The sequence below is a fragment of the Boleophthalmus pectinirostris genome, unplaced genomic scaffold (assembly GCF_026225935.1).
Source record: "Boleophthalmus pectinirostris isolate CB_2022bp ecotype Guang Dong unplaced genomic scaffold, ASM2622593v1 HiC_scaffold_2, whole genome shotgun sequence".
Classification (NCBI taxonomy): Eukaryota; Metazoa; Chordata; class Actinopteri; order Gobiiformes; family Gobiidae; genus Boleophthalmus; species Boleophthalmus pectinirostris.
In genome coordinates this window covers 28,719,558-28,738,409 of record NW_026571152.1, presented here as the reverse complement: position 1 = coordinate 28,738,409, position 18,852 = coordinate 28,719,558, and the positions used below count along the sequence as shown (strand labels likewise).

The 18,852-nt window shown below is 37.9% G+C and overlaps 1 protein-coding gene across 1 annotated transcript in view; it reads right to left on the bottom strand.

Moving 5' to 3' along the window:
• Positions 1-500: 500 nt before the first annotated feature.
• The window catches only part of kcng4a (potassium voltage-gated channel, subfamily G, member 4a), a 53,529-nt gene continuing 35,177 nt past the window's right edge, over positions 501-18,852 (bottom strand). Inside the window, 1 exon segment of the mRNA XM_020935060.2 lies at positions 501-2,898. Coding sequence (XP_020790719.2) covers positions 2,014-2,898 — 885 coding nt within the window. The 3' untranslated portion in view covers positions 501-2,013.

Below are 18,852 nucleotides of genomic sequence, written 5' to 3'. Positions count from 1 at the left end.
GACAATATTTATTTGATAACAATAACAAACCAACAATAAAGCTTTTCTAATCCATCCTAGAATTTGAGGAAAATAAATTGAAAGCGACTGGATCAAGTGAAGTTGTAGTTGCCGTAACCCATTCTTGGGAGCAATAATCCAGATTTAAATCGAGATTACATCCACATCTGGTGTCTGCGTGCCTTCACAATCTGAAATCTTCGGATTTGACTTACCAGAAAAACTAAAATCTCACAGAAAAGGCAAAAACAAATATTATTGAAATTGCTTTATACCGTGCATGTGGTGACAAAGAGCTGATGCAAGAGGCGGATTTTCATAGAATCCATGTTCAATACTTACAGCTGTTTCCTGATGAGGCATTCGGAGTCAGTCGAGAAGATTACACTGTCATCCTTTAGGATAGGAAAAAAAGAAAAAAAAAAAAGTATATAGGCTTATCTATAAATAAATAAAATTGTCAACTCAGAAATTGGATTTTGTTCAGATTACTAGGGGAGCTTTTATTTGGAGCGTTGCAAAGTACATTTCATGGTTGTTAGTGTTTATTCATGTCTCATTCACTCACCCTCACACTGCAACACACACATTCTACTTTCTCTTTCATCTCAAATATAAAACAATATTTCTTTTCACTCCTTTCCGACTTCGCTTCATTGCACAGAATCCGTCAAGCATACAAACATATACTTAGAGAAAGATGAATATATGTTAAAACTATTAGTTACATATTTTATCAGAAAAATGGCTTCAGGCTTCTCAAAAAAAACCTACGAGGAGCACTTCTTGAGATCATGGCAAGAAAGTAGCGAATATATTAAAATCATTCTATAGGCAACATATCAAGATGCAAATAAAACGGTTGCAGTCATTGTCACAGTGAAGGAAAAGCAACTTTGGGTTGGATATTGCATGTGCATGGAAGCAGTCACTATTGGTCTGAGAAAAGCTAGAAAATCCAATTTTAAAGGGATTTATATCATTAGTAGTTCATCCTGTGCTGTTCGGGTGGTACAATACAGTCAGTGGGCCAAAGGATACAGGAATATTTCATCTCCTCATTTTTGTTGCTGTAGTATGGATGGCTCCATAAATAAATTGAATGCATGTAACACATAAGCCCCTTTCACATATGCACACATCTGAACAAGCTCTCTGTACAAGAATGTATTATTTAGCATTCTCATATCCTTGTTGATAGCAAACATAGGCATCCAGATTAACAAATTGAAATTGAACCCCTCTGCAGGCCTGTCATGATAACTCGTTTTGAAGTGCCATATATTGCTGAAGAAAATATAGATGATAAATTAAACAAATTTATCCCGCTGACACAATAAGTCAAGAGCTGATTTAAACCCATAAAAATATTCTAAAGCTGCAATACTGTTAAAAAATCACGAGCTGCAATAAATAAACAGCAAAATGAAACACTTTAGTTCTTAGTTTGCGTTTATAATGAGTCATAGAAGTTACTTGTTAAACGTTTTACTTAAATCTTATCATATAAGATATGATAAGACAATAAATAAAACAATAAAACAATAAAAGAACAAAAATGTATTCATGATAAATACTGATTTAAAAAAAATAAAATAAATACTGTCTCATCTTTCATTTCTTGAACAATAAGTCGATATAGTAATTATCATGACAGGCCTAAGACCAGCGAATGATTCCAGGAGAAACATAAAGGGCCACAAACTTGTTTCAATGGAGATATTATTGTTTTGCCTGAAAGGTTTCACATTGTGGCATTAAGCTCATCCATGTTGCATTTATTCAGTTTCTATTGTTTTACTCCATGGATACAGATGAGTTTAATGCCAGACTGTACATACTGACATTCAAGACAAAGCAATAACATTTCAATGAAGACAAGATCTTCCACCAGAAAGTTACACAGTGCACCTTTAAGATCTCTTGAGAGAATTCTCCATCAGGCCTCTTCTGTGCACATACTAAAGGGGCATTCATGTATTGGAAGTTAAGGATTGAATCAGTCATTGGAGTTCAGAAGGCTGCTGGTGGCAGAGTGTGGTTGTTGTTTCCTTTCCCCAGCAGGGCCAGGGAATCCAGTGAGTGCAGCCCGTCCTTCTCCAGGTGTAGTCCGGTTGGAGCAGAGTCCTCCGCCCCCGCCTCTCCACCCCCTCTCCTGCCCAGGTCCCCTCCCACCTCCAACAGCTGCTCTCCGGTGGCAGCGGCGGCGGCGGCAGCGGCTGCGCACTCCTCCTTGAACAGTCGTTTGTGCTCCATCTTGAGTTCCTGGTACGAGCGGGAGAACATGTGGAAGATGGAGGTAGCGGGGAAGGCCATGATTAGGATCCCACTGAGAATGCTGCTGAGAGCCACCACCTGCCCTGGGATGGACCTGGGCACCATGTCGCCATAGCCCACGGTCGTCATGGAGATGATAGCCCACCAATAGGATGCGGGAATACTGCTAAAGTCATGGGTCCCGGTGAGCTCACTTTCGGCTAGGTGGACCAGCGGGGAGAAGAGGGTGACGGCCACACAGAGAAACAGCAAAAGCAGACCAAACTCCCGCGTGCTCCTTCTGACCGTCAGCCCCAGAGTCTGTAACCCAAGCGAATGGCGCGCTAACCTCATCACGTACAAGATCCGCAGTGCCCGCAGGATCCGTAGCACCAACCCCAACTTATCCAGATACCCCTTTCCTCCAGGTTTGTCGTGCTCCGTGCCGGGCTCCTTCTCCGTCACCACCAGGGAGACGTAGTAGGGCAGGATGGCCATGGCGTCGATGATGTTGAGGGGTCCGCGCAGGAAGTCGAGTTTGCTCTGAGCCTGGATGAAGCGCAGCATAAACTCCAGGGAGAACCAGGCCACACACACCGTCTCAATGATGAACATGTTGTAGCACTTGGTGGAGCACTCGCCCTGGGGAAGACAAGAAGAAAGAATACTGGTTAAGGGCAGTTACAGATGAAAGGAGAGGAGGTCTGACACGGAGAAAGACAAATGAGCAAAGAGGTGATGGAGGAGACAGGGAGAGGACAAAAACACAGGTCAGATAATCACCTTTGCTAATTAATAAATCATGAGTTACAGTCACTGGGTATGTGAGAACCACTGGCGCTGGACTGATAGATAAAACAGTCGCACGATCAATCAGTGATTTCATTAGGGAGGGCTTTAAAGATTAATCTGACATCAGGAGAGCAGCTGACAGTGGCTGTTCAGTAAGTGCAGGGAAAGGGAGAGCATGGACATGATAAACAGCCTAAGTGGTGTCAAGTTGTACATCGACTTTGCTGACCTGTTAAGTTGTATGCATGGCTGGGTCCTAAACCAACACTATGAGTTACTTTGGATTTAAGAGGTGTCAATGGAGCTTAAATGGCCCCTATATTATGTTATTTTCTGATGTTATAATGTTGTTTCTTCATTAAAACATACCTGGAGTTGTGTTTTGTGTCATTCACACATATTTAACAAACAAAACCCTACATATTTAAGATGAGTTCTTCTCAAACAGAAAACACTCCACCTTGTGACGTCATGTGGTAATAAAGGAAGTGCTCTACTGTGTTTTTAAACTCCATACACCTTCACTAGAATCACTGATATTGATTTTAGCCATGGGATTGCCAGTCTCAACTGAACAAAAGGTGGAACAGAGCATTTAGATTTTTGGAGATTGTGGTGGATACCTCTGCCACCACTCCACAGTGTTAGTATTATTTCATTTCATTTCATTTACATTAAGTTAATTACGGCACATTATTTAATTCCTTTATTTAGACTTATATTCTAATTTGGGTGCACATATTTTAGTATAAGTCTGAATTATTTACTTACACTTGTTCTTTTTGTTTGTTTGAGTGGCTGGACTGGAGTGGACCCTTGGCAGAGTCCATCCATGCCAAACAAAAGGGGGAGCACTATTTAATTTGTTTTACTAAGTTTGTTTGTCTAGTTTGTTTAAGGTCACTTAATTAACACTTAATATGTTCTGTATTATACTTATTTGCCTTGTTATTTTGATTAAGTTAGTAATTTCAGTTAATTATTTAGTGTAATTTCCCCCTCCTGTGTTCAGTTTTAGTTGGTTCTCATGTATTTAAACACCCCTGCTCTTTGTCGGGTTAGTTTTGTTCTGTTGCGTTTGATCCTAAGTTACCACAGGCTTTTTGTTAATGATTTGCCTAATTTGAGCCTTTGTTAAATTATTATTTTTTAAACTTTATTAAATTTAAGCTTATTTTTATACCTTGTCTTTGCCTTTCTGTTTGGTCCATGCAAAACACACCTCCAGGAATGTTGTTTAAAGAGGTAACAGCATTATAACATAGTGGTAAGTTTTGAACATGGATTGAATGGCTATTTTTCTACCTCTACATGTCTAAGACCATTGGAAGTGATTAGAGGTGACCATACCCACTCAAAAACAGCAATAATGCATGAATCCTTTTTTCCCAGAAGTCACTTTACAGTTTCTTGCATTATTTATTCACTCCATACTTGGTGGTGGTGGTAAGCTACTGATGTGGTCAGAACTGCCCTTGGGTAGACTCACTGAGGCAAATGTCTATAGTCGATGTTGTTGTTTAAAGAAATATAATTGAATACATTACAACTCCTGCATGTTTACGTTTTTCATTTACATCCATTTTGCAGCCTTCCTCATACATTGGTTTTGCATATATAATGTTTCATTGCAAGTAGTGACAAAGAAATGTACACTCGATACAGTAAATATGTGCTCAAAGGCTTTTGAAATTAATACTTTTCCTCACCTCACTTTGCCAACTTGTAATATTCTCTAAAAGTTATACAAAGTTTGAAAAGCCATTACAACAGTATACAAGACAGGGCTAATTGTTACTATAATAAATATATTTTAATTGCTATCTCCATGGAGAATGTTCCAAAGTATGGTTTTAACTTTCTACTTCAGTCTCAGAAAATTACACATTATAGTTTTAAAGAATCTTATTAAAAGTTTTTAAAATATTAATCGAACACAAGGAGCTGTTGTTTGACAGTTTAAGATGATAAAATATTCTGAATCATTATGTAAAATTGTGTGTAATCCAATTTACTTGTATTAAAGGTGCATCATGTAACTTTTTGTTTGGGGGAAAGTTCCACACTATGACAGCACTACCTTACATTTATTACATTAGGGGTGGTATAATAGCTCAGAAATACTTAAAAAAATATGCATTCTGACTGTGAGCGGGGTCGCCTCTCCACAGATCTGACATGTAACTTGATCTGGTTTGGTCTCCATGAAGATAAAAGGTTAAATATCATACTGAGAAACATTCCAGACAAAGCATCTCCATAGATAAAAAAAAGCATTTGACGGACCCTCCACCAGAAAAGTTACACAACAGTTTTTTGTGTTTTTTTACCCAGACCATTTTTGTAACTCCAACCTTCACCATTTTTAAACTTCTACACTTTTAGGTGACTGATACAAACAGAAAAACAACCATAACGACAGAAAAACAACCATAACGTTATGACAGCCACTTTCATTTCCAACACATAATGATAAAACCCATCCCATCACGAGGTCACATTGATGTACATTATTTCTCTAGTTCTCTTGTCTCTCACTGGCCTCTCCACTCTTCACTGTTCCCGTCTCTGCACCTCATCTATTTCCTGTCCTCTTCCTCCCTCTCTCCTCCTCCTCATCACTCATTCTCTGTCCCGCTCCCTCGGACTTCCTCCCACTCATCCTTCATCCTCTGTCCCTCCACTTCTGCGTCTCTGCTCCATCCATTCCGGTTAAGTGAAACACAACTCCCTGCTTGGTCTCGCTATACGTGATCCATGTAAGAGGCTGGGTCCCTGTTCCCTCGGCAGTCATTCGTCACGTGCGCCCTCTGAGCTCCCTCTGTGGCACTTTAGCTTTATTTCTACAGACGCAGATGTATGGAGTGTTGACAACATTGTATTCCACTATACAAGTAGTGAAAATGTAATTGAAAGGTGGCTACACATTAATGGCCTTTTGATGAAACAGCCTCCTGTAAGGATTCAGAGGCGTTTTTGGGATGTTGTTCACCTCTTATAAAATCCAAAATTATTATGATGTATATTACTATAAACAAAAACGGCATACATTCCTTCCACTTATCCACTTTGAACCTTATTTTTCACATCTGATAAATCTCATGTCCTTGCAAGTTACTTATTTTTTATTCATTTATTTATTTATTTAATAGGGACAGTGCATATTAATGAACATCTACAACATTGCAGTGTAAATATGACAGATTATAGCAAGACTGCTAATTTCCATCTGTAGTCCCTATATAGGCAGGTAACACCACAAATTTAAACAAAGCAAAAACAAGTAACAAATCTATACTAAAAGTGTCCACAAGTCTGGTTTTTCTTTAGCCACTCTTTTAAGTAGGACTTGAAGGTGGCAAGAGTTGAAGTTTCTCTATTTGATAGTGGCAGACTGTTCCAAAATTTTGTGCCTCTGACTGAGACACACATTGTCCGAATGTTGTGCATCTTTGTGGGACGTAACAGTTCCCCCGGGCTGTGGCCCTAGTTCCCATCCCACTCACAGTCTTTACTTTAATAAAATCCTGTAATGGAGAAGGGGCAAGTCCATGCAAACTTTATAGACAAAACATCCATATTTAAAACCAATAAAATTATTAAAATTAAGCAAATTATACTTGTCTAAAATAGTACAGTGGTGAAATGAGAATGGTTTCTTGTCCAGTATTTTTATGGCTTTTTAAAAAAGTGATTCGATGGGTTTGAGTGTTGTGCCAGCAGCGAGTGACCATGTGGTTATGCAGTATTCTATATGGGACAGAATCATGGAGTGTAAAAACATTCATGCAGCATATAAAGTCATAAAAGGTCTTACTTGTCTAAAATTCACTAAGTTAAAATTAACAGTTTTAGTAAGGCACTTAATGTATTTTTTAAATGTCAATGTCGGGTCCAACGTCAGTCCCAGGTATTTAAACTCTTTGACAAGGCAAGGTTATTAACACAAACCCTGCATATTTACACTGAAAAAATGGTCTGAGAGGCGGTGTTCAAATTGCAAACACAAATTTGACAACAATAACATGAATTTTTTATGGTTCTCTGTCCAGCATGTTTAAATCTTACAAAGGTCGCTTGATTGTGACTGATGTTAGACCTGCATGTTTTAATCAGCCTGAGGAAACATAACTTTATTATAATTTCTGGTGAAGCTCCTCCCTCTGGAATTCCCATCCCCCAAACCTTTGGAGGGAAAATTCAGTAGTAGCAGGACACAGTTACAGGAGCAGAGGACACACCGTGCGCATCAAAGAGGATTATGTGCTTCAAGTATATTTAAACATGCACAACACAGAGTAGATCATCATAATGTAATCATGTATTATTCCCGTGTCCACAGGGAGAGACCAGAAGTCTTCACTGGAATAAGTCCACACACTGTCCAGCTCCAAAATCTGTGTCCCTGTACCTGTGTTCTCTGTGTGTTTGTTTCTGTTTAAGACAATACAAAACTGTGGAAAACAATGACTGTTTTTGTATTCTTTTACTTAAAAACCCTTTAAGGATATTTGATGTTGCATGTTAAAATAATTGTGTTGACAGAATGCAAATTATACATAAACAAATAAAACCATAAAAAGGCAAATTTTCATGATAAGGTAACATAAGATAAATATGTATATTCAGGTTGAGTTGACCAAATTTCAACAACATGAAAAAGTGACGTTCATGTTCTGAGAAAATTATGTGCAGAGGGGATCAAAATAAGTTTCAGGACCTAAACATAATTTTATTGCAGCAACTGCTTTCCATATTTTATTATTTATTTATTTATTTATTTATATATATATATATATTTTTTTTATGCAAATCCAGCAACCTTTTTTCAGTTTATGCTGTCTTCTTCTTCTCACAAATTGGAAACACTCTGCACCACCTTGTGATGTCATATAGTATTACAAGATGGGCTCCACTGTGTTTTTAAATTCCTTACACTTTCATTAGAATATTTGAAAAATTTTAGGACTGGAATCGCCACTCTCTAATGAACTAAAAGGTCGATGTTAACTGGAAAACTACTACTACATAATGCCACAGAGCATTTTGAGCTTTGGAGATGCAGACAAATAAACCATGATTACTCAAACATGTGTGAATGAAACAAAACACAGCTCCAGGTATGTTTTATGTTTGAGGTAACAACATTCTAACATGGCTTAAAGCTCAAGAGAATCCATTTTGCACAACAGGATCTTAAAGGTTAGCATTGCAAATTAGTAAAACATTTCACTAGATTTTAAATTTGTATTATAATGGCGGCTAACAGGCTTGTGTTTGAGTGCGATAAGCTGGTAATAAATCTCTTTCCAATTAGTACTGTCAGATCGTTAGAGTAGCATTTCCATCATCTTAATTCCAGAAAATGGCTTTGTTAATGTGAATGTCCTATGGGTCTGTATTTGACAAACTCTGTGACTGGGTCCAGGGGAGTGGGGTTGTCACGGCAGCGGCCCACACAGCCAAAAGTGATGGCTTCTTTCAAACAGTGAGATTTCTCCAAGGACTGCCTCAGGGATATTTATTCTCCAGCAGGTGTTCACAAAAGACATGGAATTGTTTATGGTTTCTTACACCATGGGAATTTTCTCTCCAGGAATGTTAACCTGGCTTTCAATAGAAACTGTCAGAGCTGTATTTTAGAGAGTGTTTTAATATTTTGATGGCATAAGATCACACAGAATACGTAATGAATGCTAAAACTGGTGGGACAATGGGGAAAGGGAGTCCAGAGGTTTGCCAAATGGGGGGTAAATATGTCCAAATACAGTTTTTGTGGCCAGATCTCAGAAACTTTTAACAGGTTATAGGGCCTTGAGTGTACTGGTACTCTAATGGGAGACTGCGGTTGGGTGGCAGTGGTTTTAATCCACTGCATACTGTTTTTGAGTCCTTAGGCATGACACTTCACCCACGTTGCCTAGTATGGCTGTGGTGTGTGAGCATGTTAGTGATTGGTGCTGGTCGGAGGGGCCAATGGCAGACTTGCTTCTATCAGTCGGCCTGGGCAGCTGTGGCTACAGTTGTATTTTACAATTAATATGAATAATAGGGGTGTAACGATATCCAAGTCTCACGATACGATATCATCACGGTATGAACCTCACGGTACGATATTTATTGTGATATCCTGAGAAAGCTCATGATATGGTGGGGAGGCTCATGATTAGGGATGTAACAATATCCAAATCTCTCGGTACGATATTTTCACGATATACATCTCACAGTATATTTATTGCAATATTTTGTGGACGCTAACAAAACTGTTAATATGCGACTTTTTCCTCTTAAAATGCCTTGACGTAAGACTTAATAGAAAGAACTAAGACTTAAAAGTGCTTACAAGTGTTATTTCTTTATGCAATCTACACTGAAATGGAGCAAAAGATCATAGTCTAAGTAGTTCTTTGACGATACGATATCACGATATTTCAGTTATTGTTACATCCCCCTACAATGCACCAAACTGTAAAACAACTTTGAGTTCTGGAAAAGCGCTATATAAAGCATAATTATAAATGTTGATCCAAAACAAATATTTAAATAAATCTGCTTAAATCTGCTTAATCTAATACCATATTTATATGTAGACCTGTAACAATAACAAATTTTGAAGTGTGATATATTGCAGAAATAAATATAGACTATAACTAATAACACTGAAGCCAAACCATAAAGCAAAATGATCCCCCAAAAGTATTCTAAACGTACAATATTGTTAAAAAATAGGAGCTGCACCTGCAATAAATAACAGAATGAAACACTTAAATTGTATATTTTGAGGATAGAAGTTTATAATTCAACCCTCTACAGCTCAAATCTCATTGTAGTAGAGAAAAATAACAAAAAAGTTTCTCACTAGTACAAAGAAAAAGAACTCAAGTTAAATATACACCCACAAAATATATTGTTCCATATATTATATATTGAACATGACAGACCTATGGAAATGTATGTGGTGGATTTATGTGGAAAAGGCTATATGTAATTCCCCGAGGGCTACACAAATACATAAACTTAAATGGATGCAGAGTTCCTCCGCTTCCTGTGGCATGAATACTCTTTCACATTCACATGCACTTTCTCCTCTCTATTCCCTCAGGGCGGCTCCTCCTCCCCTCACCCTGACTTTCGACCCGTGGGGGCTTAACAGCATCCTCCTCCAGCGTACGCGTGATGCTCCATTTGTTACACAAGCTCTGCACTTGTCGCCTTTTTTTTTTGACACAAGAGTCACAGCCAGAACAGCCCGCCTTATCTCCTGTGTATGACTATCTCTGATCCAAGGGTCAATGATGGCTTAGTCTGGCCTCTGTTTGAAATGGGTGTTCTGTTGTTTCAGCACTGCCAGCTCAATGTGACTTTATAGAAAGACAAATAGAAAGACAATCTGAAGTTAAAATGTATGAATTGCTTTAAACATGTTTTTGGTAAGTATTAAAGTATTTTTCCATCTACAGTGACCAAAACAGATACTATAATTATCACTGAACAACATTAGCCTGATTCATCAGCCGGTTTCATTTCGTGGAAACCGTCTGACCTCACAGCATTAGGATTCATTTGCTCGACAGTAGGCGGGTACTTTTTTTTAAATTTGACCAGTCGCTGCTATTTGGTCGTGACATAGGTAATGAACCAAATCCTGTAGGAAGAAGAGCAATAACGTCTTTCCTCTTGATGAAATTCACCAACATTCTCTTTGTTCCGGTTTTAAATCCTCAATCTCGGGAATTGTTGCCAACACAGAATGTATGGCTTCGTTTAGATCCATCTTGACCTCTTTGTTTACTCTTGTGCTTTACCACAAAAGGGACCCAGACTTGTGCTTGAGCTTGACATCTCAGCTCTTCCCTAATTGGCTGGTGCGCAGTCTACAACTTCTGGGGTTCTTGCAAACCATCTAGTCACTAGTGTTTTTTTAGTGATTCGTGACCTAGTTGAAATTGTCAATAGGTGTCAATAGGTGGCACCAGCCTGGCTGGAACAACATGGCTACAACTACAAATATTTGGACAATTAATACTTCAAGAGCCTGTATTACTGTGTTTGATTACTCATCAAAAATTGACCTGGAGTTGTGTTTTGTTTCATTCACACATGTTTAACACACAAATCCTGCATATTTTTGAGTTTTTCTTACAAAAAACTGTCTTGTGATATAATGTGGTTATACAGGAAGTGCTCCACTGTGTTTTTAAACTCCATACACTTTCACTAGAATCATTTGGAGAATCTCAGCCCTGGAATTTCCAATTTCTACTAAACAAAAGCTAAAAGGTGCTAACGTAAAAACTACCATCGCATTTTGAAATTTGGAGATGTAGATAGACATTACTCAAACATCTGTGAATGAAACAAAATACAACTCTGGGTATATTTTTTAAGAGATAATAAAATTATAAGATGGCTGCAAAATCACAAGTCTTAATTTTGAGTAATATAGTACCTTTAACTACTGCAACTTGTGCTACTTCTATTTCTGCTACCATTATGGGGCCTACACACAATTTGCTACAAGAGTGATAGCGTAGTTATAATGTCAGGCCCAAACAGAAAATGTGTATGAGTCTCACTAAAATAATAATACAAAGAAAACAGTTGAATCTTGCTCCAATAAAAATAACAAAAGCTCAACCCACTGTTTGGTTTACATATGAATCGTGTTATTTTGGCCCAGTAGACCTAATTATCTGCTGGGTAGGGACAAGAAAGTAAAGCAGTATCATTTTCTTTTTCATTTTCTAGCGATGTCCTTCACCTCCAAAAGCAAAACAGTGCAATAATACTGAAACTTTAATATGTCTAAACAAACATTGTACATGGTTCCTGTAAGAAGTTGTTTCACTGTGCTCCAGCTACATTTTTTATTATCCAAAACAACCGGAAAAGTTATGTCGATAGAAAATTAGAAGAAAGTAAGTTTGGTGCCATACTACAAGATCTGCAATCCGTTTTGCAGTAGATGGAACAGATGGGAATGGGAGACGCAAACAAAATCAGAATTCAAAGCAGTTAATTTGAGTTAGCAGTGCCAGCACACACAGGGCTACTTATGAATTCCAAATCCGAAGAAATGCAAAATAACAAAATAAAGCCCTTGTAAAGTGTTAAAGAAGACTTAATGTTGTACTTTTGTCTGCTATATAGGTATTATTAGAGAAATTTAATTGCTGTGCTGTACTGAAGGAACACAAAAGCATAACCAGACTGGACTGCACCATCACATTGTCTTGAGGGTTCATGTTTCTGAGTGCTGGATCTGTATCATAGACTGTATATAAATGGACATAGCTAACCCACTAGACACCACGTTCCAAACAGGAAGTGAACATGGGCGCACTTCCGGCTCCATCGACCCCAATTGACTTTACATTGAAAAATATCGCTCCACTTCTGTGACTGCTGCAGTGAGCATCGGCATTTTGGTTTTAAAATGTTCGCATTAACCCGGTCCACATGATCATGGTGCTTATATTTTGCTATTTTGTCTGTAAATAAATTCCTATTCCTAAGGAGGCTAGCCTGAGCTTCATTTGACTTGGAGTCAAATGATATGGGTGAAGTCACACTCCTTTAGTCCATTTCTTTTTACAGTCTATAGTTCGTACTGATGGTTAATAAACTTCTCCTGCATTAAAACTCTAGTGTCTTATCATCAACTCTCTGGCTACTACAGTTTGTTCTATAATAGTTACGACATCCGTGGATCATTGATCTAAAACGATTAATTAAAGAATGTCCGCTGACCTCCGAGTTGGAAACTTGTGGAGCCCAATGGAAGCTGATGTTGCGACATACAGCAACAAAGTGCAGCTCTACCAGATCATCCTGTTGCTGTTGTAGAATAATTTAAGTCTAAATTCGCTGATATTGTTTTAACTGCAGAGGAAATCACATACCACCTGAAGGAGCACATACCTAGGCCTGACAGAATAACAATTTTTAAGCAGGCTGTAATGCAACAGAGATATGCTACAGTAAATTACTACTTTATGCCACTGTCACAAAGCAGGATAATCCCAATAAACCAGTTTTTAATAAACAGTGCCATTAAAAGGCCTGAGCTGCAGCAAATAAATGCTAGAATTAACTGATAATTAGCCATAGAAGTTATTTATTCGACCCTCAAAAGCTCAAATCTTAGCTTATTTCATAAAAATGGGCAATAATCTCCCCACTAGTGCAAAGAAGAAGTACCAATGATAAATACTGAGCCTCGAAATATATAGTAATTTTTGTGACAGGCCTACACATACCACAGTTTAAGAAACGCTGATGAATAAGTAATAAATAACTCTGCTTGCTTGATTGTTGCTGATTGTTTCAGTGTGAGGTAGATTCTGTTCTTTAGGTTATAATGAAAAAAAGCTCTGACATGATAAAAAAAAAAAAAAAAAAAAGATTACACAAACTATAGATTACAAAACACAACAAAGCAGCATTTAGCGTAACATTCAAACCCAGAGATGTTCACTTTCTAGTTGACACTCTTCTTGCCCTGACAGTACAGCACAGAGACAGATGTGGGATGGGGTCACAGTGCACAGGGGGTTAACATCTTTTCTTTGTCAGACAAGAGAAAGCTTCTAACGCTGAATTATGAATGTGTTTTTTCCACTTGTAGGACACAAAAAGCCTCACATTTCATTGTCTGTCACAAGGCAATTGGTTTCTGTCCCATATAGAGGTCCCACTGTGTTGTATGACAGCAAAGAGACATGGTGAATTATTACAGCACCATAATGTTCATTACGGTCGACATACTGTATATGCATTAACACCAGGACTAAACTACATGCACTTTAGGGATGCGCTGATCCAGCTTTTTCATTTTTGATATCAATTCCGATACTACAGCTTTAAGTAGTGTACAGACTCGTAACAACATTTATTTCCTTAAAAAGACAAAACTGATCCAAATATGTCATGTAGCTGTTATTTATCCCTCAAGTAACTACACACAACTTTGTATAAATAAAAGTTCAAATTTTAGTAGATTTTCTGGACCAACTCCGACCAGTAAATAGTCTTATTACATCAGTTATAAGGAAGCCAGTATCGGATCCAGCGAATTTCACATGACAATTTAATTATGTGACCAAAAAGATCTAATAAGTTCTGTAATGGTCAAGAAGCAACCACATCAACAACATCTGGAAAACTCCTGTCTACACATTTATAGAGTGAAGAAAAAAAATCTAAACAAAATATAGTCTTTGGGATTGTGAAAAGAACTAAAAACTCAAAAACAGTTGAAGCTGAAACCCATGAATATTCAGCTTAACATCATACTAAATGACTATTCACTAGCAAAGACCATATCACAACAATGGAATACGATAACAACATTTATTGACGGTGGATAGCTGTGATGGCTGGGAGGAGATTCAGGCTGGGGGTACAATCTCCAATCCAAAATGATCACCCCGCTGAATCGGAACACCCCTCCTTGAAGATGCTGTCTTTGGACTGAAGGATGGGCGAAAGACACTGGTGGGAGGGAGATTGTCAAGAGAGCTGACATGGACGGTGTTGTCAGGATAGGCTGTATAAATTTGGCTTCTGGGTAATTGAAGGAGGGGTTGAAATAAGCTGTGGTTGGCTGGAGAGGAGGTTGAGGCGTGGTCCAGCACCTGAATCTCAGTTAATCATTAACTCCAGTTCACTAGCGAAGACCACGCCACAACAACGGAATACAATAATGATATTTATTGACAGTTGATAGATGTGATGGAGATTCAGGGTGGGGGCATAATCTCCAATCCAAAATGGTCCCCAGATGAATTGAAACCCCCAAAAGATGGATTAAGACAGTAAATAAGGAATGAGCTAAGGAGTTGATGGAGGAACTGATGAACGAATGGAAAGGGGGTCAAGAGCGCTGACACGGACGGTGTTGTTGGGATAGGCTGTATAAATAGGGCTTCTGGGAAATCAAAGGTGTGGTTGAGATAAACTGTGGTTGGCTGGAGTGGAGGTTGAGGCGTGGTCCTGCTTCTGAATCTCAATTAATCATAGTAACCCCCCCTAATATCGTTGCTCTTTTACTACTTTTTTTTACTACTTGTGTTGTTGCTACTTCAAAACAACTACTTTGAATGCCGTAATTACTGAATGATTGCTGATAATTACATTGCTATTTACACTGATTCTAACATTGCTTCTGCTGGTTGTAAGATCACTACTTGACACCATCCTTCAGTGTTAAACATGTATGCAAACACCAATCAAACTGGTGCTAATGTAAATAATGCACTGCCAAAGGAAGCATTAGAGCAGTGCATGTCAAGATGCTCAAATTAGACATGATTGATGTGGCAATCGCTGCTGAAATGTGTGCTTCTTATCATCCAGTTAAGCTAGAGTCTAAAAATAGGAGCTATTTTAAGCTTCTAAAGTTCAAAGTTATGAATATGTTTTAATACCATCAAACTTATTAACTGTTAGAATTGGTATACTGTACAAATATAAATGTCTACAAGTCACAAGGGTCAAGGGTGGACTAGGTTACGTCATTTTTTTCTGATGGAGTCTCTATTTAGATCCTGTTGTTTTAGCATGTGATATTCCACAGTATGACATTACATTTTGACCTATAGATCTATATATTGCATTAATTATTCAAAAAGACATTTTTTCATTGCTAAAAATATCTTGAATAACACACATTCTAATTTGACGGGGGTTGGATTGGTGGCACCATCTACTCATCCACAAGTTTAAAGGTACAGTCCAGAATTTTGGACATAGGACCTTATTTCCTAGTGAGCCAGAGTGTTGGAGACGTGTGGAGACACTTTTTAAAATATTCCATCCAGTCCTTGTAATTTGCAGAGGTCGCTAGTGCATGTCAATGGCCATAGTTATCCTGCCACTAAAAACACTCTTACCCACTCTACAAAACACCCAAAGCAAAACAATTATTACACCAGATTGTCGATGTGAATGTCTGTGTTGATAGAACAATTTGAGTAAGTAAAACCAATCTTGCATTTGAAGGATTTCTGTCTGAGCAGCAGTGAGTTGTACTTCCTGATAGAAAGCTTGTCATTGGTGGACTGATACCACCTCTCTAGCACCTCTCTTACCAACAAATTAAAATTCCACTGCTGCTGAGAAAATAGTCCCTCAACATGTGACGATTCATGCGATGCAAGGTTAATTTTATTTGAAACATTATTCTATCGACACAGACATTTACATCGACCTCTGCAAATATAAGAACTGGATAAAATATTTAAAATAGTGTCTCCACACGTCTCCAACACTCTGGCTAACTAGGAAATTAGATCCTATGTCCAAATTCAAGATTGTCCCTTTAATACCAAACTGTGGAACATTATAGGCAAAGCAATAATATCTCAGAAAACATGAGCATGTAACATACTCTCCACCAAGTTACGCAGTGCACCTTGAATTTGTTTTCTTTGTTATAAAGTTTGACAGTGCAGTACGCTATTTACATTTCTTCAGTGTATGTTTACAGACAGCTTCAAGCAAACTAAATCTCAACTGACAACTGATGTGTAGGTTCTGTTGTTTAATTAGTCTAATAGTCTGACATAAAGCAAATAAAGACTTCTACCTGTTGGATATAATTATTTTGTATACTCTAGCTCCATGTGTAAAGAAACAGTAGGAAGCTGGCGGCCACATTAATGTCATTCATTTTAAAAGGACCAATCAGTGGGTAAAGGAAGCCTGTAACCGCAATGGGGACAGGAGTAACATAAGACTTCATGTCATAAATCAGCTTAACCTTGAGTCAGACCTTGAACGCACTCCCAACACTAAAGACCTCTCCTCTCCACTCTCCATGGAGACGGCTCCTAAGCGCTCCTCAGTGAGTGGAAGAGGAGGACAATGACAGAAGACATGTTATATGAACATGTGGTCAGGGTTAGCCTCTGCATGACTGGGCTGCACCTCAAGAGCTTCCACTGGTCATGGGTTATTTAAAGGGCTCATACAGTGTCATGTGACCCTGCATACATTATGGCTGCTTTCCTGTAACAAGATAGCTGCGTGTATGGGACAAATGAACACCAGAATATTTTGAGAACTGAAAGGATTTTAAAACTGCATTGTCAGCCTAAATAATTATGAAATCAACACTTTAACTAAAAAGGGATGGGTGATATGATAATCAATAAATAAACAAAAAATCCTTAATTTTATCACAATTTTGGATTTCCCCCCCTTCTTATTAATACAAAGAAAAACAACAACAATTTGATCAGTTTACAGCCCTACTTCACTGTAGAGCGAAGTTGGTTCCACATCTGGAAATAAATTTTCGATAAATTTTTCCCATAGACTTTTCGTAAAATTCTAATTAGTTCAAAGAGTAGTTCAGAGACTAAAAAGCTACGTGGTAACTACTATCTTTTTTTTTTTTTTCTCTCTCAAAAGGCACATTTAAAACACACAATTCTGCTAAATGTTTGAATAACATAATAAATAATAAAATGAGATCTTGTGGTCATTATTTACCACACTGGAAAAAAAAGGTTGCTGGATTTGCGTAAAAAAGTTATGGAAAGCGGTTGCATGCAATAAAATTATGTTTAGGCTTTGAAACATATTTTGATCTCCTCTACACATATTTTTCTCAGAACATGAATGTCACTTTTTCATGTTGATGAAATTTGATCAAGTCATGCTGAATATGCATATTTATCTTATGTTACCTTATCATGAAATGTATAAGTATGTATAATTTAATTTAATTGATCTAATTCTGTAAAAGAATACAAAAACAGTCTTTAGTTTTCCACAGTTCTGTATTGTCTTAAACAGAATCAAACACAAAGAGAGCACACGGACAGAGATACACAGTTTGGAGCTGGACAGTGTGAAGAAGCTCTGGTCTCTGCCTGTGGACACAGGAATAACACATGATGATCACATTCTGATGATCTACTCTGTTGTACATGTTTAAATACATTTAAAGCACTTATTGCTACAATAACGGACCAGAACAGAATCACAAGAACATTAGAACTGTATCTGCAGAAACAAAACTCACCATGTGCTGCTTTTCTTCCTCTAAACACAGTAACAGGGAGGGCATCTGGTATAAAGTCCTCCTAATGCCACATCACCCTGTAGAAACACGAAAACTGTTTCAATAGGAAGTACATTTTGAAAAATTTTAAAATAATTTTAGTTTACTTACTTTGTTTATCTGTGGTCTGTGTTTTGTTGGTTCTCAAACATCTTCCTTTTTTCTGAAACATCAACTATAACATTCATGAACTTCCCCACAGCTCCAGCAGAGCTCTGGACGTCACTCTTGTGTTTGTAGACGACTCTGGAACAAACACATTTAAATCTTAGTACAAGTGTCACACTCTTGTAGATGGACAGTCAAAGACAATTTGTTTCAAGCTGTCCTTACATTAACTCTAATTTCAAATAAAACACCACAAACATGTTTTAACAATGACGACATTCTAGGCCGGAGAAGCACATAATAAAATCTTTAAAAAGTCTCACCTCCAGATCAGCTCTGATAATCCTCCTGCTCCACACTGTGTGTCCTCTGCTCCTGGAACTCTCCTGTGCCCTGTTATATTTGAATTTTCCCTCCAAAAGTTTTGGGGAGGAGAATTCCAGAGGGAGGAGCCTCACCAGAGATTAAATAATAAAGTCATGTTTCCTCAACCTGATTAAAACCTGCAGGTCTCACATCGGCCACAATCAAGTGACCTTTGTAAGATTTAAACATGCTGGACAGAGAAACGTAAAAAAGTGATGTTATTGTTGTCAAATTTGTTTTTGCAATTTGAGCAACCCCTC